This window comes from Diorhabda carinulata, chromosome 3 (genome assembly GCF_026250575.1).
Source record: "Diorhabda carinulata isolate Delta chromosome 3, icDioCari1.1, whole genome shotgun sequence".
NCBI lineage: Eukaryota > Metazoa > Arthropoda > Insecta > Coleoptera > Chrysomelidae > Diorhabda > Diorhabda carinulata.
The window spans coordinates 19,604,495-19,626,539 of NC_079462.1; the positions used below are offsets into that span (position 1 = coordinate 19,604,495).

The 22,045-nt window shown below is 33.0% G+C and overlaps 1 protein-coding gene across 1 annotated transcript in view; it reads left to right on the forward strand.

Moving 5' to 3' along the window:
- Window positions 1-366: 366 nt before the first annotated feature.
- The window catches only part of LOC130891543 (uncharacterized), a 32,223-nt gene continuing 10,544 nt past the window's right edge, over window positions 367-22,045 (forward strand). The window contains exons 1-7 of the mRNA XM_057796362.1: window positions 367-586; window positions 797-1,049; window positions 3,574-3,861; window positions 9,125-9,269; window positions 13,699-14,034; window positions 15,756-16,381; window positions 20,386-20,480. Of these exons, the coding sequence (XP_057652345.1) occupies window positions 801-1,049; window positions 3,574-3,861; window positions 9,125-9,269; window positions 13,699-14,034; window positions 15,756-16,381; window positions 20,386-20,480 (1,739 nt within the window). The 5' untranslated portion in view covers window positions 367-586; window positions 797-800. The remainder of the gene's footprint in view (window positions 587-796; window positions 1,050-3,573; window positions 3,862-9,124; window positions 9,270-13,698; window positions 14,035-15,755; window positions 16,382-20,385; window positions 20,481-22,045) is intronic.

Consider the following 22,045-nt stretch of genomic DNA (forward strand, 5'->3'; position numbering starts at 1 on the left):
GGACAACTCTCAAGGTGACACCCTTAACGGTGTCACCGCATTAGCCACACCTGGTGTGTACCTAAATTTGTTATATACTTTCCAAAAAAGACTCGATTTATGGAAGAGTATAAGAGAAACGCGTGATTCCTATACTGAAAAGGTATTATTAGATAAATCTATAAAACAATTAATGATTTGAATCAATTTTATAGGTTATTATACATAACCTTTAAAAAGTTCCTCATTTATTGGTTTATACACATGAATAGTAATGTCAACTGTATTAAATTGTGACGCTTGCGTACAAGTCAGATGAAAATAGTACTTCTAATTATAAGTACTGGTATTATGAATATTATTAAATTTCATACCGATAATATTTTAGGAAATGAAGAAATTTAGTAAATTAAAATGTTTCAAGTTCACAAATTGTAGTCAAACCAAAATCAAGTTCACTTTTAAAAAGAAGGAAACTTCAATTGTACATATATTTGTCAGAAACTGTTCAGCGAATTGAAAAACGCAACGCTTTGTGTAATATATAAAAAATAAGTGTCATTTTTGTCATATTGCCTTACAAGATATTGACGGATTAATGATATAGGTAAAGTAAATGATGAAACTTTCATTTCGATACGATTGCAAATTTTTTACCACTTTCATAGGCTTTGTTTCGTTTTGATACTTGTTTCAAATCGGTGCAACTCAGTACTCGATAATTTTTTCATATGTTTAATTCAAAAGCAAAATATGGATTTTGTAAAATCAAATCTTTTCCCTCATGGGGAAATTGAACAAAAACTCACTTTTTTAGAAAAATGAATGCTTTCGCAATCTTCAAGAGCGATGAAGATTTGGGAGTGGAGAATAGAGCAAGTGATTCTTCCACGAAAATTGTGAAAAAATGTGTGCGAAAAGGTGAAATATTACGTTACACTAGAAAAGAAAATATTAATATGTTGAATACAATAAGTGATCGAGAAATGAAACAGAAAGGTGACTTAAATAGCAAGAAAGAATCAGAAGGTTCCAGCAGTGAACAACTGTCGGGAGAATCAGCATACAAGGTTTGTACTAAACTATGTTCATGTATTGTGGATGTTTATGAACAAAAAACACATATTTGTAAAACTGCCATTACAAGTGACACCTTTAATGATGGTCAATAGTAATTACTTTCTAATTTTTTAAGCTTAAGCATTGATCTTTCACTTTAGGGGCCATCCATAAATTACGTCACACGTTAAGGGGGTGAGAGTGGTCCTAAATTTCATAACGTCACATTTCAAAATCTATTATATTTTAAATGTTAAAACACAAACTTTAAATGATCACTTTACGAAAACCTGTATAAATACAAAATAGTTGTTTTGTCAACCACTCGCTCTAGGACTTTCGAGGATTAAACAACGTCGATGTTAGTCCTGCTATTTTGTGATTTTTAACTTACGAAACAAGTTTAAAATGAATAAAAAAAGTAATTTAGATAATCTTCACCGTAAACTATATTTTGCATCAAAAGCCACTAATCAACACAAGCAATTACGTAAGAGGCAAGAAGAAGTTTTACCTATAGTGAAATTTTGTCCTCAAAGAATTGTTGCTCGACGTGCCAGAGAATTTCTTTTTGTGGATGATGACGATGATGCTGTATGGTTGATGGAAAAGATGTTGGCAGAACTTATGTTCCTGACCCAAACGAGAGTGAAGTGGCTGCTATGCGAGTTATAAATAATTTAAAGGAGTGTATTCAAAGTTCATGGACTAAAGATTATTAACTTTATATCGTTTATTAATAAGATTCTATTAATATTTTTTTTGAATTACTTGATTTTAATTGATTTAATTAACAGTTTTTTATTTTATTAATTGTATGATTTCATGTTAATTTTATTAAAAAAATAATTTAAATAGAAATAAAACTGATTTCGGAACCGTTGTTTTCATTCAATAATTTCTAAAAGTAAATTTGTGTGACATCATACTGGGGAAAGGGGGAGTCTCACAAATATGACTAGCTGTGACAAGGACGAGGGGAGAGGCAAAGAATCATGAGATTCGTGAGATCTAATTTATGGATGACCCATTAATGCCGATTTCGAAAAAAATCATTTACTAATAGCGATCATTAATCAATGATTTCAAAATTCATCATTAATGTACGGTCGACAGAAATGGTTATTAAATAACCATTTCAAACAAGGGGTACCTAAACCATGTTTTCATCTGTGACAGATATTCAGTTATTAATAGAAACAAATGTGAACGTATTCTTAATTATATTGTGTACTGAATTCAGACAAAAATAATAAAGCTATAAAACTATTAGTTTTCATTACATTACATTACATAACGGTAATTTCAAAAAAAGTAAGTAATGAATTGCTGTCCGTTAGTCTCGCTAAAACTCGAGAACGGCTGGACCGATTTGGCTAATTTTGGTCTAAGTCCAGAGAAGGTTTAAAAAGTGAATAAATATGAAAATGCTCGGTATTAAATAAAAACAACTATTTTGTTTTTCCTTGATGGTAGGTCCCAGATTAAATTTCTGAACGCAACCATAATATTCGATATTTGACAACCAACTAATATGTCGATCCATCCTCTATGTAGATCGATACCTCAAACAAAGAGTGCATTATTCTATCTTTGTGAGTGACGCTTACAGCTACGTGCGCGAGAACTTTGTTTACTTACTACTTATGTGCTGTTTTGTTGTTGTTTTTTTTTGTTGATCTTATGTGATAGTGACACTTTACTACTAAGTGCGCGAGAACTTTGATTAATTACAATTTACAATGGCAAGGAAACGGCGACCTGACTCGTCGAAGTAAATCAAATGTGCGAAGAACTACCTCACGTGCTAACCGCATTGATGACTAGAGAGAGACAGATCAAGACAATAGTCGTATTGCTAAGTTGGAATTGCGAAAATCATAACGGGAAAATACAAAGGAGAGGATGTTTTGATCCCGCGTATACGGATGATTCCAATCATTCGATTTTAAACGTTCACAATTTCCAATACGTCTGGCCTTTGCGATGACCATAAATAAATCGCAGGGCCAGAAGCTAGAAGTTTGCGGAATCAACTTGGAATTTCCCTGTTTCGTGCATGGGCAATTATACGACGCGTGGTCACGCGTAAGAAAACGACAACTTTGTTTATTTACGCATCACAAAATAAAACAAAAAAATATAGTTTTTCAGAAAGCTTTAAATTGACTAACAGACTGCATTATAACTGTGTGTCTGTCAATCTCAAATTGAAACTTTATAAATAACTAGTATTTCGGAGAAGTAAGCAACATTATGTGTAATTAATCGAAAATAATAATGAAATTAAAGCGATTCCTTTTGTTTCTTTTAAGTTTATTTCATAAAAAAGCTCATGTCTTTTATTTATCGATAGAGGCATTACAAAGTGTGTCGGGTTAGCTATCACCATTATATTCTTAATAATTCAACTATGCCGGACATCTTTTGAAAGGAAACCATATTGTAATATGAAATTGTGATAAATAATGAACCATTTCCTAAAAGTGATGGAAGTAATTAAAAATTATTTCTAACAGTTTGAATTCGTTTTAGACATACATTTTTGAAGAAATGGAAAATAATGATATAGAAATCGAAAAGTGTATCGCATTCTGGAAAAGTGTTATGGAGAGAAATTTGAAGCCTATTAAATGCACTTTAATAAATAATAAAAAACGTCAAGAAAATAAGCTGAATCTCGAATCGCCGGAAGTATATTCAAACAACGGAGACGTTGATGCGGTAGTGGAGCGAACTACAGAAGCTATTCACGCAGAATATAAAAAAATGTGGTTGAATACTGTGAACGATATTCAGAATTTGAAATTAGAAAGTGTTAAGGTTAGTGTTATTTCAAAAAATGTAGATTTGTGCTGTTCAATTTCATGGCAAATATCAATTTTTTCAAATTCCAACGAAAGTAAATTTTCGTTGGCTTAGGGGGTGAGGAAGTCATTTCGATAATTCCATACAGGATGTGGGAACCATGTAATAATTTTAAATCAATAACCATTAAGGGAAATCCGTTCTTGGCTTCAAGGCGATGCTGTAAATTTGTTTACCATATCATAATAAATATGCAAAAAAATTATAAACATGCTGAAAACTGAAAATAAAGGTCTAATCAACGAAATTAAATTTCAATCTTTGGAGGTCATTAACTCGATATATTTGAAAATTTTCTTGTGAAAACATAATTTCGACTCATACTATACACTCCCAGCTTTTTTTCTCATAAGTCCCGGAACGCCTTGTAAACCTGTGACACTTAAAGTCACATTTTTCATAATCTTCATATATCATTTATGAAAAGTAGTTATGTAAAAACTTTACGTACCTAATTGTTTAAGTTTCAAATAATAATTTATTGATTACCGTGAAAACTGACAATTATTTCATTATTTAAACTGACAATTAACTCATTATTTTAATTCAGTAGTATTTTAAGTTTCAGAAACTCCGAAAACAACATTATTAAATACACAATTATTGAATGTCCATTTTCTGGGTGAATATTCTCTTGAACTTCTTATCTAATGTTAATTTCATTTGAAGCTGAGATATCTTGATGTATGTCAGAATGTTTCCTTATATTCTTCTCTTAATTTATAGTGAAATCTCAACAGCCTTCGGTTACACTGTTGGATTTCCATCCTCCATTTTCAAAATGTCCGCTCCTGAGTCTGCCAGGAGACACGTTGACGAGCATCTGAAACAATGTCCTGTATATCCTTTAACATTAGGTAGACCCAGACACTGAGCAATCTTTGCTGGTAATTTTTCAATGGTATTTATGCCCACGAGTTCTATGCCACATTTCCCATTATAACATTGCACAAAAAAATCTGTCGTGCTTTACAGCATAAGGTCTAATATTTCGATACTTTTTGAGGTCAACGAGACTGACACCAGCAATGACCACAAATTTGCGTATAACTTTTGTTTTGCTTTTCAGCCTTTCTGTAGGCTTCCGCAATCCCTATTATCATTGCGACCTAAGGAACAGGTGAACAAGTGATCAATACCTTTTTGTTGATGTTTCTTACATTTTTTAAATCGCACCATTTTTCAACTTTTTAGTAGGCGTAACTACTTTGATTTTTCAGGTAATAAACTACCCACTGCAGCATTTGCAATCTCTCTCAGCTCAAATGGAATGTCTTTTTCGATAGCTGAAGATATTTCAAGTAATTACTTTTGACTTGTTTCCACTAATTTTGAAAAAATGTCGATTCCTTCCATAGTAATATCTCAAGACCTGCTTCCATAGTAACAATACTTCTTCCACTATTTGATTTCACGTTAATATTTTCATTGTAATTGAAGATTTTTTTTAATATTATGAAAGCGCAGAATTAGATAAAAAGTTGTACGTGAACACGTTATGAAAATAGCGATATTGTTAAACTCGCGTAATTTGTTATTAGTTACTAGTAAATAACTATTACAGATCATCCAATGAAAATAGCTGTATTTGAATTGATTTTTCTACGCTGATTCATGACTGCTTTCCGATTTTTATATCTCGTCTAGATTTTGTACAATTTCATAATCCAATTTCACTCGACTCGACTCACACATCAACAATATAAATTTTGTTTCTAAGATTAGTTCACGTGTACAGAGATATATGAATGAAAATTAATAGTTGACAAAGAATGAATTTTGAATTGATTTTTAAAAAACTCATTAAGGCATTTTGAAGTATGTAAAATTAGATAATATAGTAACGTGAAAGTATTATATAAAGTTTTCTAACTTTGGTTATTTTTGATTTCCTGCACATCTCTTGGGTGTTTTGGCAATCCCTCTTGAGATTCCAGCAGTAGTCAGCCATCATATTTTTATTCCTCATATCTTGCTACCGTTTTTCCATTTCTTTTATGTCTTGATGGAACCGTTCACCTTCCTATTCACTGTAATCCCCTGGGTTCTCAGGGAAACAGTTAAGGTGAGAATGTAGGAAGTGCATGTTGCATCCAAGATTTTTATAAAGGCGTAAAATTGTTCCTACTAGTTTTTTGTAATCTGGATCTTTATTATTGCCCAGCAAACCGCACAGAACTTTTTTAAATCTCATCCAAGCTAGTTTTTCTTTCTGATTCATACTTTTTCCAATATTTGCGTCTTCCATAAAAATTTGGATTTGACCCACGCTTTGATTTTTTCTGAAGTAATGCGGAGTAGCAAAATCTTAGGTCCAATCAACAGGATGTTTTCCATACCATGTTGTCGTTTAGGCCACAATTTTTGTTTTCAGTGTTTATCACGAGCTCATAACAAAAGCGGCAATTTCGTATAACCAAGCAGATGACCTAATAGAAGGCATGTTATTTTGAAATTTTCCTTCAAGTGAACGGAATGGAGGCGTATTTATTGCCATTATGTAGAAGATCTCCCTTTAAACTTCTTTGAGAGAAATAAAGTCTCCATTCAGACGTTTCGTAAGAAATCCTCACGATAGAAATGATCGGTTTGTGAGTTAACCAGTTGTGGTAGAAAAACACATATGCAGTTAGTTCCTCTTTTCTTTCGATAAGAGCAAATGGAACAATTTCTTCATTTAGCAACATTTCCACTCTAGTTTCGTGAAAATGTTCATCTCTTTTTGTGAAAATTACTTCAATATATTAAGTAACATCAAATTTACATTTGTCGCACTGTTAGGTAGTAAAACTCGTTCTCTATAGCCATACCGTGAAACGAACGTACCTAGGGCTAAGAGATTCCTTTTTGGGGAGGTTAAAATCTCTAACCAAATCATTTAATTTTGCTGTGGTTAGTTGCGTCCTTCTGGAGTAAATTTATCCTCTAATGAATTGGCCTCACTCTCAGATTTAGATTTACGAGTGTCTGATTATTTAGTGACCGGGAATGAAGTGAGTTATTCAGACGTGGTATAAAAAACGAATTGCATTTTTGAAATCAGCGTGAAAAACTACTTAAATAAGATTTATGTTCATTTCATCATAGCTTTTGATTTAGGGTGGGGTTATCAATAAAATTTTTATACAGACTATGAATTTATTATTACTCTGGATACAAAAAGATTCGAGTGGAGAGAAAACATTAAGGTTAGAAGATAAATTTAAAAAAATTTACAAAGTATAAAAAACAAGAATTTGATGTACAATTTTTTGCACATTCTAGGCAAATTGGATTCTGACGTAACAAACATATGCAGTTGTTCCTCTTTTCTTTCTAAACAGCAAAGAGAACAATTTCTCCTTTTTCACAACGTTTCTACTCTAGTTTCAGGAAAATTTGTATCTCTTTTTTATTAAAATCACTTTGAGTAAATTCAAATTTGACATATTAATTCTTCTAAACATTCTTGATTTTAGGTCTATTCTGTTTTAAAATTAGTTTTTTTTAATAATTTTTAAGACATTGGTAAAAAATTAACGTTTCGACTAATTTTAAGTCTTTATCAAAATATGATATTGACACGGACAATTTGCATATTTATATTAATCAATAGATCACCTACATCATGAACATCAAATTGTGACGCAGAGGACAGACCTCTCAATATTTAGAAAATAGACTAAGAGATCATCAATACGATAAAAAAATAGAACTGCATTAACGAACCATGAAATATCAAAAAAACATAAATTCAATTATAAAGATTCAAAAATTTGAAATGTAGGGACCAAGCAAAAATTAATTTTTCTTATTAGAACAAATTTCTATTTTGATTCCATTCTTATTTTGTTGTTCATGATATAGATGATCTATTGATTAATATAAATTATCAGTGTCCATATCATATTTTGATAAAGACTTAAAATTAGTCGAAACGTCATTTTTATCAATTTTTTGAAAATTATAGAAAAAAACTAAATTTTGAAACAGTAGAGAATATTTAGAAGCATTAATCTATTAAAAGGTCTAAGAAATAATAAATTAAATAAATTTGAGATATTTTGGCCGGAGATCTTGCGATCCTCGTAAAACGCACTATATCTTCTATCCCAAACAGTCAGTTGTAGTTTTAGAGAGTTAGATTATAGGCAAGCGAAAATGAATTGCGTTGATTGCCTCCAATAATCAATATTTTCTACATTGCTAGTTATCCTATTCCTACAGTTGTGGTACATGGTTAGTGTAAGTGATAGAAATTAAATTTTGGTGAGTCAGTCCGTGGCTTGTCATAATTATAACATATCTTTGCCGGCACGTCCGAGATACGCAGCGTTGCCAAGCCGTTGAGTATTAGTATAAGTGAATATCAATTTGATAATGAAACATTTTTACGTATTTATTATTATACTGTTTTTATAATCAAATAAATCCTTTATTTTCTGTTTAGAAGAGATCCGATGATCTGCGATTAATAAGATTATACGAGTTGTTAGCAATCAATATAGACCACTTAAAACTTCTCGAATCTCAACCGTTTTTTCGAAAAGTATCTCCATAATACTCTATAGCAATTTTTGGATCAATTTGAGATCTTTGAATGTCGTGTTAGTAGTTTTAGAGAGAATTCGTTCATGAAGGCAAACCTGTCCATCTGGGAATTATATAGAAAACTTATATATAATATGAACAGTGTTGATATCGAAAATTCGCCGACCGCACGAACATTTTTCATCAAATGCGTCTGACTCACATTTTGTTGAATTTTAATATGAAATTTTCGAGAATCTGATTCTTCGCTCTTTAGGTAGTGGGATGATTATAATGAGATAAAAGCCCTATTTTTTGTAGTAAGTATGAAACTAATAATATATCTCTTGTGAAACTTCATAATGCAGAACCTTTTGATTTCCTTTCGAGATGTTCAGAACTGAACCCTTCATCAAATATTATATATTGACTGTTTTAGATGTACTTGAGATGGTTTTTGTTCGAGTGCACCACATAAGTTTTAACACAGATTTACGAGGTTTATTCGGAATATATATCTTCCTCTGAAACCAATCAGCATTCGTCCAATCAAGCTGACTACCAAATTGTATTTGTCTAACACATTTGAACAAACTGATTCAATGTTTGCTATTGCTAGATCACCTTCCAATGTTAGCAAAGTATTTTCAGATTGATATCTGGATCGTTCTTATTCAATTTTACATAAAAAACGAAGTAAACTTTTTAGTTGATTGGTAAAGCTCGTTGTAAGTTATGCGAAGCTTTGGAAAAACCATTAGAAGAATATGACACTGAACAAGGAAGCGAAACTATAAGAAAAGAAGTAGAAAGTTTGAATACTTGGAAATCGATTTCGAGAAGAAAACGTATGAGTAAGTTTTCATTTAATACTCTTTTCCATTTTTTGAAATTTATTTTTCTCTAGCCATAAATTAGTATTTCAAATATCAAACATCGGGGCTCCAATAATATATGGAATTCCATTGCCGCAGTTGGAGTTATTTTTATTATCGTACGCGTTTCTTCCGCTAGACGATAGAACAACTCATGACCAGTTCAGTGCTGTTGTTTATTTTGTTCTTGTTTCGTTTTTATAATGCAATGTTCAAGTGAACACACTTCTTAAATAGTTTTACATGAAAATACAATAAAACAATCATTTATTTAGATATATATCGATTTATTCATTCATCATCACTACTATCTGCAATATTAATATTGGTAAAATCCGCTTCGCATAGTAAATTAATGACATCTGGCGATATTTTCTTTTTTTTTTTTTTTCTAGTCGAGTTACCTCTCATACCAGTAATCAAAGGGTCAGAGGTCAATAAAAGTCGGTTTAGGACGTCCATGTTGCACTCTACTCACGAGAACTTTCTGGTGAAGTTCAGTCTGATTGACCTAATGTTCTTGTTGCGAGCTTCGACAGCTTCTTCGGATAGCTGGTCACTTGAAAGTACTGATTCCAAAAGTATTCTAGCATGCAATAACGACAGCCCAAAGCTGAAAGTCTCTTTTGTGTATGGCCTCTCCTTTGATTAATCATTAAATTCCGAAATAGTAGCTTCACAAATGTAGCGTCTCATAGTTGATTTGGTATGGGCCGCTCCATTGCATACCTCGCCATCCACCATTGTAAATAACATACAAATCCCATTTATATTTGTGCTAGAGAGCGCTGATATCTGTGACTGTATGTAATTTATTTCTTCATTTGTAACGTCAGTTGTCTCTTTAAGAAAACGTATTCTTATGGAGCGACAATAGCGAGGTGACGATGGCGTTGGGTTTTGTCACAGTATTTTTTTTTCAGGGCCATTGTATCAGTTTTGATGCCGTGTGATCCATTAACTTTTGAACTTGTACTTCAGCACATGTCTCGGTCACACGATGAATTTCAGGATAGCTATCTTTTTTCGCTTTGTGAAGAATTGAATAACACGGAAAGAAGCTTGGGTTCGTTTCACGTATTCTTTCATACTGATCTTTAGTTAATTCTGCGTCTGTAAACATTGAAAGTGCTTGTAACGGCGATAATTGACGGGACTGGTCTTGCTTTTCAGTGCTTTCTTTAAAAGTCTTTACATATTTTTTTGCTCTTCGAGGACTTCTTGATAGGTCTTTAACAACTTTGGAAATTGCAACTTTACCTTCCCCTCGCAATTGCATTTGTGTTGTGTTTCGCCTTTTGCTTCGTTCACTCGAGTCTATAAACGACTTCTGAGGTTGCCCGGGACTAACTCCTATAACAAAGGAATAGCAAAATGTTAGTAAACAAAGTCTATATAGTTTTAATTTAAACAATAGCAAAAGGAGAACGTCTATTGTGTTTCACTTACCTGCGCTCGGTAAAACAACTGTGCCCTTGAGCCATGTGGCATGTTTTTCTTCAAATCTCTTTTATTTTGTTTTAATGTGACAAACATGTTACAAAGACAATGCTTCGACAAAAATTACTTTACCTTTGTAGATATAATCCACCAAATACGTAATTCAAGACACAAAACCGAGAGCATGTATCTAATTTCACTGTTAAGATATTCAACTTCATTAGATAACTTACTAAGCTGGCTCAATAATGTGTACAACTCGCGATGCTTTATGCACCTAGGTTCGATTCGAATGAAGTGATCGATATTTTCTTGGGAGTATTTCATTTCAAACAACCGACTTCTTAACAAGTCTGTGGAGAATACTGTGAACTCAACAAGTTGAATTAATCATGTCCAATTGGAGAAACGTAATTCCAACCAATTGCCTGGGTGCTGCGAACCGTTCCTAAGATCCAAAAGCCTCAATGGACAATCTTGTCGGTAGGTGGGCACCAGATTCCAGAGCGCCTGGCACTATGACTTTGGTTTTTTCCAGGCAACGCACATGGACACTGCAGTATAGTGAAGATCTGACGATCTTAATTGATTGGATTCACATCATCCAACAATTTTAAGTCACCTATTCGAGATACGAATTCTATACATCACTTACAAAATTTAGTATTATGAAATTAAATTCCGCTCGATATAGGAACTTGTCGAAAAAGTTGAATTGTGTAAAATGAATGGAAATTTTTTTTATGTAGAAGCCGTTCGAGTTGTATTATATAAAAGTGTTATGAAAATATTAACAATAACGGAAAAAAGTATTATGAAATTAGATGGCCGCTCGATGTATGAACGTACGAGGTGTATTATATAAAAGTTTTATGAAAATAGTAATAATTATGAAAAACAAAGTATTACGAAACTACCTAAGTTCGGTCACTGGCCGGCAGAGGGCGCTAGTGTCTATAAAACCGTGTTCAGTTTGTCGTCTCTCCGGCAGAGGGCGCTAGTGTCTATAAAACAGTGTTAAGTTCGGTGACTGGCCGGCAGAGGGCGCTAGTGTCTATAAAACCGTATTAAGTTTGGTGTCTGGTCGGCAGGATATAGGAACTTGTCGAAAAAGTTGAATATTTCGAGTCTATTTCAATTATAGGCGCTCAAAATCCGGAAGATCCTGCGAAAATCGCAACTCCAGGTTCAATATTTAGCGATTCCTGGCACCCAAAGTCATAGTGCCTGGCGCTCTGGAATCTGGTGCCCACCTACCGACAAGATTGTCCATTGAGGCTTTTGGATCTTAGGAATGGTTCGCAGCACCCAGGCAATTGGTTGGAATTACGTTTCTCCAATTGGACATGATTAATTCAACTTGTTGAGTTCACAGTATTCTCCACAGACTTGTTAAGAAGTCGGTTGTTTGAAATGAAATACTCCCAAGAAAATATTTATTAATATTTAATAGATAAAATATTTTGACTCCGATTTCAACCAAATTCCGTACATGGGGGTTGAATTATATGGGGATTCGATAAAAATTGTCAGTTTTCGGAAAAAAAAATTTGACAAGGGGAAAATCCGTGAAAATCAAGCGTCTGATTGTCCTCCCATTAATAGCGAACCGTGCCACTTTTTTGATGACGCTAGAAAGTCTTATCACGCATGTACTCTATATTCTATATTTTTAATAGATATTTATTTTTATGTTTTTAATTATAATTATATTATTATTTGCAAATTCCAAAAAATATGAATTTATTCTCAGGAACGTTTGCAAATTAGTTGAGAACCAAAAAATAATGTCGCAGTTAAGAAAGCTGAAAATTGTTATTGAAAATACTTTTTATGGAAAGAGCTACAAAAAAGAATTGTAACATCATGGTGATGACTTTGGAAATGTCTAGAAGACATGATGATTAGAAAAGTAATAATAGATGAGTTAATCAAAACTAAGCACACAAAGACCTTTATACACCCCTTTGATTTTTTGGAGGTACCTTGACGTCACCGACAAATAATTTGCTAACAAGTTAGAAATGGTGTATTCCTAATTCAATGTTACAATGACATTAAATTTAGAAGAAAATCTATACAAAATATATAAAAGCAAAAATTGATAAATGGGTTGCAAAAGGTGTTTATTTAAGAACTTACGAAGTGATAAAATGTTAAACAAATTTGACATTTATGATCAGTATAGCCTGGAAAATCAGCATGAATTGATTGACACTTACAAATGTTGTGCACTGATCTCTGGACAACATACGTTTAAGATCCTAATTGAAGCTATAGGACCGTCTTATGCTTTGCTGATTGCTATCTATATCAATTAGAAATTGATACGTTTTCTTGCAAAATTGCTTTTTTTGGACATAGAGGATTTGAAGGAAAGAATGAATCCAAACCAATATTCTCTATTAGATCTAGAAAAATACACCGTTTGCTGTGGTTTCTGCGTTAGTTGTCTTATTTGACCTTATTTCTTCAATGGAGATCGCAAATGCAGGTGACTTTGTTTCAGGCGAGAAATGATTTAAAAAAATGTGCCATGCGTCATCCGACTTGGTTTTGACAATTAGAACCAGCAATAAATCATGTTATTCATGCCAAAGGACTAGTAATGCTTGAAAAAGTGGCCCAAAATTGTCGATGACAGCCTTAAGTCCGAGCTTTCAAATGTATTGGAGTAAAAAGGATTCTGATAAAATTATGAGTTTGTATTATTTTTGAAAATTAAGTTCTATATCGAGTTGAAAAACACATTTTAGAATTTTATCAGCCGCTAGCGTCCTTAGTATTCATGCTAAATTTCAGCGTCTTCTATCATTTTAGTTTGTTTACAATTCTCCATTCTGACTCAAGTGTATTCTATGATTATTACGTTTACGTTACGTTACGAGCAAATTACGAATATCTATCTGTAAAATTTATATTGATAATATTCAGATGTCGCATAATGAAACTCTTTACACAATTTAAGATGCAAAAGAACGTTCCAAAACAAAGAAAATAGATGATACAAAAGAGAAACTGCTACCATCTGAGGATATATCTAAACCAAAAATAGATGACACAGAAGAAACACTAGTACCATCTGAGGATATATGTAAACCAAAAATGGATGAAACAGCAAAATATAAATTCGTTAACGTTATAGAAATGAAAAAACGCGACGGAATTTACAGCAAATGGCGAGATAATTTAGTTAAGACTGTTTGTCCTTGTGGTAAACTGAAATGTGATTGCAATACTAATCCTGCTATCAAATCAATTAACGTGATTCAGGGTGCTGTGTGTGAAAATTCCGAAAAAGATGGTAAGTTACACGTCAGCATCATGTACGTAGAAGAATTTCTCTATTCCTTTGAGTTTACATATTCAATTCCGTATTCTGTCCTCTCTCCATATCTCTATCGATTTTTACTTGAAAGAATGTGAAGAGTATCAAAGAAGTGTTTATACTATCGTAGAGAATTTCACTAATTAGTAATTACGAAAAAAACTAAAGTGTGGCCAAAGAAACGTGTTACTGAAGCGTTCAGATCAAAAATATTATTTTTAAGGAGCCGCCCAATTAATAGCATAATAGATGTAGTTTAAATTCGACTAGTCACATTGTTGTTTCGTTATAATTACTTTGATTGTCGAGTTTGCGATTTTTGTGTTTAATTTTACTGATTCGAAGTTTTTGCATCTTCAAGTAAAAATGGAACGAGTAGAAGTTATCGTATCAATTTCCACGAGGTTTTTTATTTATGTTGCTTACAAAGATTTTTTTTTTTCATGCTGGTTTTGGTTTTTAATTTGAGGGCATCCCTTTAAAGCTACATTGAAATTTCTCTATATTGAAAACAGCGAAATTTAAATTCCAGCCGCGGTAGGAGTTCATTAGTTTTTGCTAACAATCCAAATAACGAAGACTGTTTTAAGTGTTCCATGTTTCTTTGACTTTCAAATCACTTAAATATTAAATACCTCGTTAAAGGCCAAACAGCAATACCAAATGTGCTTGTTTGTGTCAGGTTAGATGAATTTAGAATGAAATTTTTGTATACACTTATTCAAATATCTCAATTTTCTCGATTGTGAAGATATAACGTCACCAAAGACGTTATAAGAGGAGCAACTTTACACTGTGTCCCATTTTGGTTGAGACTGCACTGTATCTCAGTTATTATTAAAAACATGCGGTTTTCGCGACCCTGTATCATTTTTTGTAAAAATTTTAAAGCCAAAAACAGAAATATCCAACTAATTTTGTTCCTGAAATACTAGGCGAAAATAGAAATCTTCACTTTTGGAGATGTTAAAATATAGATATTTAAAAACTGCCAATCTTAAACACTGTGCTTTAAAAAAATTTAAATCCACCACTGACTTTTATGTATATATAAAAGCAGATTTCATTTTTCTCTATCTCATACAAAACCTGAGAAATAATAAAATCTCCATAATTGAACATTTTTGTTCTCGCCTTGTATTTCAGGAGCAAAAGTAGTTGGAATAATTCTGTTTGTAGTGTTTGTGGCTTTAAAAGTATTACAAAAAGTGGTAGAGTCGCGAAAATCGCATATCTTCAATAATAGCTGATATACAGTGCAGTCTCAACCAAAATGAGACACGGTGTATATGTAAATGATATGCGAAAACAAAGACGTGAAAATGGGCCAAAAGTTTTCTCCTTATAATTGCATGCCGTACTACATTTTGATTTTTATTCGCAAGTTTTTGGGCGCTTAAAGTCTTGGTGGCCATCCGCAACCACCTTCATTGCCAAATTTAATACTATACGACTTCTGGCCCTAACCAAGGGCAGTACTTTTAAGTGGATTTATTCAAATTTTATACTTTGTTTTTAGCAAATACTCGCTGGGTTTCGTGAGATATTTATCCTCGTTACATTTCCCTGAAATTATAGGGCGCCAAGTGTTCAAAGGTTCTTTTTGTCAGAATATGTTTTTTCTGTTACGTGAAAAACATACGTATAACTGTCGTTTCATATGCAATAAAGATGAAACTTAAAGTTGATTTTTAAAGTTCCAGGAGAACTACCAACGGAAGCATCTGACAAAGTATTTAAATCATCGGAAAGAAACTTTGAAGCATTTGAGAACGTATCAAAATCGGAGCAGATATTTATGGGGGTAGATGATTCATACAATCAAAGTTTTATGTATCCATATTTTGATAAAACGCAAGAAACCACAAGAGAAATGACCCAAGAAGAAATAAATATGAGTACTTCGTTGCAAGAAACTGATAGACAAGAAACGATAATGCCTATAAGAGAATTCGCCCGAGAAGAAATGAAGATCAGTACATCGTTAGTGCAAACTGATACACAAATGACCATATTGCCTACAAGAGAATTGGCTAAAGAAGAAATAAATATGACTACTTCGTTACAGCAAACTGAAACACAAGCAACTATATTACCTGCAAGAGAATTAGCCGAAGAAGAAATTCATTTGAGCACTTCGTTACAGGAGATTGATATGCGAGCTACGATAATACCTACAAGAGAATTCGCACAAGAAGAAATACGTTTGTTTACTACGTTGCAGGAAACTGATACTCAAGTAACACCGACGCAAGACTTTATCCAAGATGAAATCGATGAAGATGAAATCGATGAGGATGAAATCGACGAAGATAAAATTGAAGTAAATTGTTTATTTTTTAGTATCTTTTCTAAACGAATTTCTTGATCTGGTACATCTAAATGATACTCCTGTATGTACACTTTTCACAAAAATATTCTAGGCACAAATTACCAAATGGAGTTTCTTCGAAAAGTCACAAATGACTCAAAAGCTTTAGATTTCATATAAAAAACTGTGACGAAGTTAAATGTAGCTTTTAACCAATTAGAAAGAGTTTTTTTGGTTATATTTATGATTTATTAAAGGTGGAACCGAAGATTTTGAAACATTGAATTAGTAGAAAAAGTTCATTTTTATGAAAAAAATGTATTGATTTTTTCATAAAGAACTTTGAAAAACCATTCAATTGAGACTTTATAAGATTGCAATACCTAAAATAAGGGAGTTATTACGAAAATAAGAATCCCTTCATTTCATGGCGAAAACATTATTTCAACCCTTAATACTGCCACCCTAATTGAAAGAAAACTCGAATCAATTTATTTGAATACAAATAATATAATCAAAAAGTTTGAATGGTTTTGAGAGCTTGATGCTGAAAAAAATTATGGTTATAACGAACAAAGCATTTTTTAATATACTTAAAAAATTGTCTTTTGTAATAAAATATGAAAGATACGTTTAAACTGCTAGATAACAAAAAAGGTTTTTCAATGAATATTTTTTTTATTTTTTCTTAACCTCAAAATTAACCGGAATATAACCTTACAAAGTTCACTGTAGCGTGTTAGGCGAGCGGCGCATCCCCAAAAAAATACACAAAACAATGAGTTGACTGACCACAAAACGCAACGAAAAAATCAATTGGGATCGATTAATCATGTTATTGGAAAAAAAACTTAATAATACTTTTTTGTCTCGATGGTCAGTAATTTGTTATCAACTAAAAGTTTGTAAAATCACGAAAATTGAAAAATCGTTACGCTGATCATTTTCTTCGATAAAATGGATAAAAATAAACACATTTTTAATCTTGGTACTTTTTTGAAAAATTTTTCGTTTTCTTCTTCCGCGCAATTTAAAGTCAAAAATCGAAAAAAATTTGACCGAAATTTTAAAATAATGAGATTTCGAATTCACACCTTCAATAAATGTAGACAAAAAGTATATACAAAGCTTTAGAAATTAATATTTGTAATTCAAAACCACCTTGAGCGTTTAGACTTTCTTTAAATTATTTATAAATGTAACATAGTAACTGTCCTTTACAAAACGTAAGTAGTCACAAACAAGAATCCTGACTATTTTTAATTGGTTTTACAATGTTCAAGTGACAGTTTAAACCAAGAGGCTAAGATATTAGAGGAGCAGAAGTGGTTTCAGATACTGAGGAAAGCATCGTCAAGCAAGCCCGCTAAAACCAATGAATAAAATCCACCCGCCACTCCTTCATTAGCAGTTCCTCTTCAGAAGACTCCTGCAGTTGTTCTAAGACTTTCGAGGTCTATAAAGCTTCCAGATGATTGAAAGTCTACTCTTTCCTGGGAATGTAATATACTGGTGATCGCTTAAGAAGGCAACTCTGTTTGACAAAATTGATTATGTTTATGTAAACTTTATTTCGTGATTTTTCCCGTCGTAATGCGATTTTAAATTAATAAGATTCCTAAAAAGATGTTGCTAGCTTTGTAAAATGAGCAACTGCTAGTCGGATTGTCTCTGTTCTATCACGCCATTATCCTCAAGCCCTGATCGTATTTGAAATTGTCGTTGAATACTTGATGCCCAGAATACTACGCTTTCTGACTTAATGCATATATGACTTGCTTTCTTTGCTATACAAAACCACAATCACTTTACCAAGACCTATGAAAGGGCCGAAGTGTACTTACTTTCTGCTTTTTAGCCACCATATCATTAAAGTTATCGCGCACTTGTACGTTACAGATTGGTAAATAATTTAACAATTAACTATCCTGGGATTATTCAATAACAACTTCTCATATAACATTCACCTGATTTCGAAATTTATCTTTTGAATAATTAAACCAAATAAATCTTGCTGGATACATGTTTATATAGTGGTTAAGTTAGGTGATCATTTCTTCCCGTTTTTGGCGCGTCGTTCTCATACAGGGTGGCGCAATAGAAAGTGCATATTGCGACATCTTTGGTCACGAGCAAGGTTGGTATTTGCTTAAGAAATGCATAGTCGATTTTCCACTTTTGACAACAACCTTTTTTCAGTTGAGGCTCATTTTCATTTAAGTGGGTTCGTAAACTGACAAAACTGTCATTATTGGACAGAAAAAATCCAAAAATGAATCATCAAAAACCATAGTCCAAAATTAACGGTATGAGCAGCGATCTCAATCAAAAGCATTATTGGCCCTTTCTTCTATTCACGAGGACGAAACATCACCAATAACAGAGACCGCTATGTTAGAGGGATATTCGACTCCAGAACTTGCGAGATCAAGAATAGCGAAAACGATAACTTAGTTCCAACAAGATGGAGCAACCTGTCACATATCAAATGAGTCTATGGCGGCTGTGAGATAGATGTTTCCTGCAAGACTAATTTCTAAAAGAGGTGATATCCCTTGGCTCCCACATAGCCCTGACTTGACGCCTTTTGATTTTTTTGTGGGGATACCTCAAACATAAAGTACATGAACAATCCGAGAGACATCAGTCAGCTAAAGGAAAATATCCGCCAGGTAATGGCAGCAATCACCCCAGATTTATTGACAAGAGTTTTCACAAATCTGCGTTCGCGTTTAGATGAGTGCCGTCATTTAGATGATGTTATTTTCAAAAAATAAACTTGTGTATTTTTTTAGCCTATACTTAATAAATGCACATTCTATTGCGCCACCCTATGTATGTAATACAGGACATACAGGATATGTAATATGGACAGTTTCTATAAGTAGAAAGCTGTTCCGACTATGGAAGACAGAATGGCAACGATTTCTCTATCCTTCGAGGTTCCAGCTCGGTTCTGCGCATTCTCAAGCATGCGTAGTATAGATAAAGTATCTCGAACGAGTGAGAAAATGAATAATGTCGGCAACATAACGTAGGGTAATTTTTTCCCATACCAACTGTCCATTTAAGAGTATTACATATGGTCATTCTAGTCTAACCTGTCGTAATTTAGATCGATTCAGCTACGTTTCCAGCTTGTGTATGTAGATTATTTAGAATTTGCAAAATGTATCCATAGAATAAACCTCTATCTCAATGCTTTAATCAAATTATTATACACTATACCTCACAGTTTTGCGTGCAATTTTAAATTGCCAGGTGCGCTAAGTCAGATTTATTAGCTTTAACTGAAATAAATAGCTGTTTTCGACATTTCCAAACCAAATTCTATATTATTCAAAGTAAACCATTCTTGACTTACAGCGCTTTTACCCGTCGAAGCTGAACATTTATTCAATCGCCTACTATGCCATTGCTCGCTTTCCTTTTCATTCACCCGGCCTAATACTTTTTCAATCTTTACAAACTTTCATTTTCATGTCGTGATGGTAATTGTCAATCTATTTTGATTCGAACCTATATGTAGTCTGATTTTTTCGGAAAGATGTTAGTCCAATAGAAAGTCTTTCTAAAAGGGCTGCTCTAGACTTTGTTTAGAATATGGTCTGCGTTAAACTGAGTTGGATTTTTTAGGAATCGTTGGCGATGTACTGTTTACTACTACCACTACACCAACACTCACAATTACACTGTCTAACGCACGTTTCGATAGATACCGTCTTCAGAGGTAAACAGTTTACCTTCAGACATTATAATTGTTGGTGTAATGTATAATGCGTTGTAAATGATAAATCCTTAAAATGCCATATCTTTTGTTCATAATTTCTCAAATATATTTAGATAACTAGGCTATGATATATCCATTTCTTTCTAAAAAACTTCTCCGTAGTTGCTGATCCATGTCTTGAGTAAGCTTTCATTTTACATGACATAAGCATAAGTTACAGTGGTTTCATCTTGTTCTATATGGTCATATGACAGAAGTTTTGTAACACACTATTGTTACTTTTCAGATACCAGCAGAAGAAATTGAATGCACCGATATAACTATTAAAAGTGTGAGTGAGCAAAGTAGAGATTCCACAGTAAACTCAGAATGCAAATTTCTGTAAGTAAAAAACAACCGAGAATTTTTTAGAAGTAACATTTTAGATTCATTAGTTATTGAACTAAAGCTAAACTTTTTCTTTGTTCTTTTTATTTGAATTGTTACATTTTCTACAGTAGTGGTTGCCAAAAATTCCATTGAAAGCTACCGGAAATTTTGGGCTACGTTCGAGTTGGTAACCCTTACTTTTGTTCTGACTGCAGCCGATAAATCGTACTGCAATATACGGTTATCACTCGTGTAGGCGAAGTGAAGTTATGGTTCTGATGGATGTATTGAATTCATGCGAAGCTCTTTCCGGACAAAATTTTATCATTTTCATGCAGTGGGAAAACAATTATTTTTTCATGAAAGTGAAAGCTAAATGTTTGCTTTGTATTTTGAGTGTGTTGGTTAGGAAACACGAAAATGTTGAGCTTCATTTCAAGATTGTTCCACAGTGGAATCGTAAAAGAGTATCAGACGTATTTAAACATTAGAGAAGAAGAGATGATGCACTTGAAAGCTCAATTAAATGCGCCCAAAATAATTTTTTCACGACGCTGGAAAGAAACAAGGCAGCTATTGATGTGTCATTCTGCATTTTCGAGATTATCGGAAACCGTACGGATATTAAGGGAACATTAATTAATTACATGAGCCATTTTTCGATCAGTTTAGACTCTCCTCCCTTAGGTGAGATTTGCTTGGGCCCTGCAATTTTTTATTATTATTCGGAAAAATCATAAATCGTTCTGGTATACTATAGTTAGTTTATCTAAATTAAATAAAATTCAAACTTTTTTAAAAGTTTTACTCAATCTATGGAGTCTCGTGTACTTTTTCAATTGAAATAATTGGACACGTGTCATCTGGGATTTCTAGTGCTGGAAAACAGTCTAGGGGAAATGTCTACGTTTCTTTCATCTATCCATTCCAAACTTTAATCCACAACGCACAGCAGTTCTCTTGTACGACGCTTGACTACACGCATTGCTTGAATCGTGACTAGTTCCTCGTCGAATCGCATGAAAAGCTGATCTGTGCTTCTGCAAATCTACATACAAAGCGAAATAAATACCACAGGTCTTAACAACATCTATTATCAATAGTTTTATCGTTTTCTTCATTACTCTCGAACTGAACGATTTTAATAGCCATGAGAGTTATTTTAGCTGGCAAAATGAATTTTTAAAATAATTTGACGAGAGATTTTCGATTTTCCTTCCTTGGTTTAAATGAGATTTGGTGAAATTCAATTGAGCCTATAGCCCCCAATCTTAGCTCTCGCAATTAATGGATGTGTCTCAAGCTGCTTTTTAGAAGCTACAATAACATTATAACTAACAAAGTCATCTCCGCTATTAAATCCTTTCATCTTCCTGCTAATACAGTGATGCGAAGAGTTGAAGTTATGAACTGAGCTCTGATGCAACTAAAACTGACTTTGATCGCTGTAGATCTTTTTCTTTGCAACTTGACGAATCAACTAGTATAGTCAATATAGTCTAATTATTTTTGTGGGAATCGATTAAGAAAATTTGAGACAAAAAAGAAGCTGATAAAGGTTATATCACTGAATTATA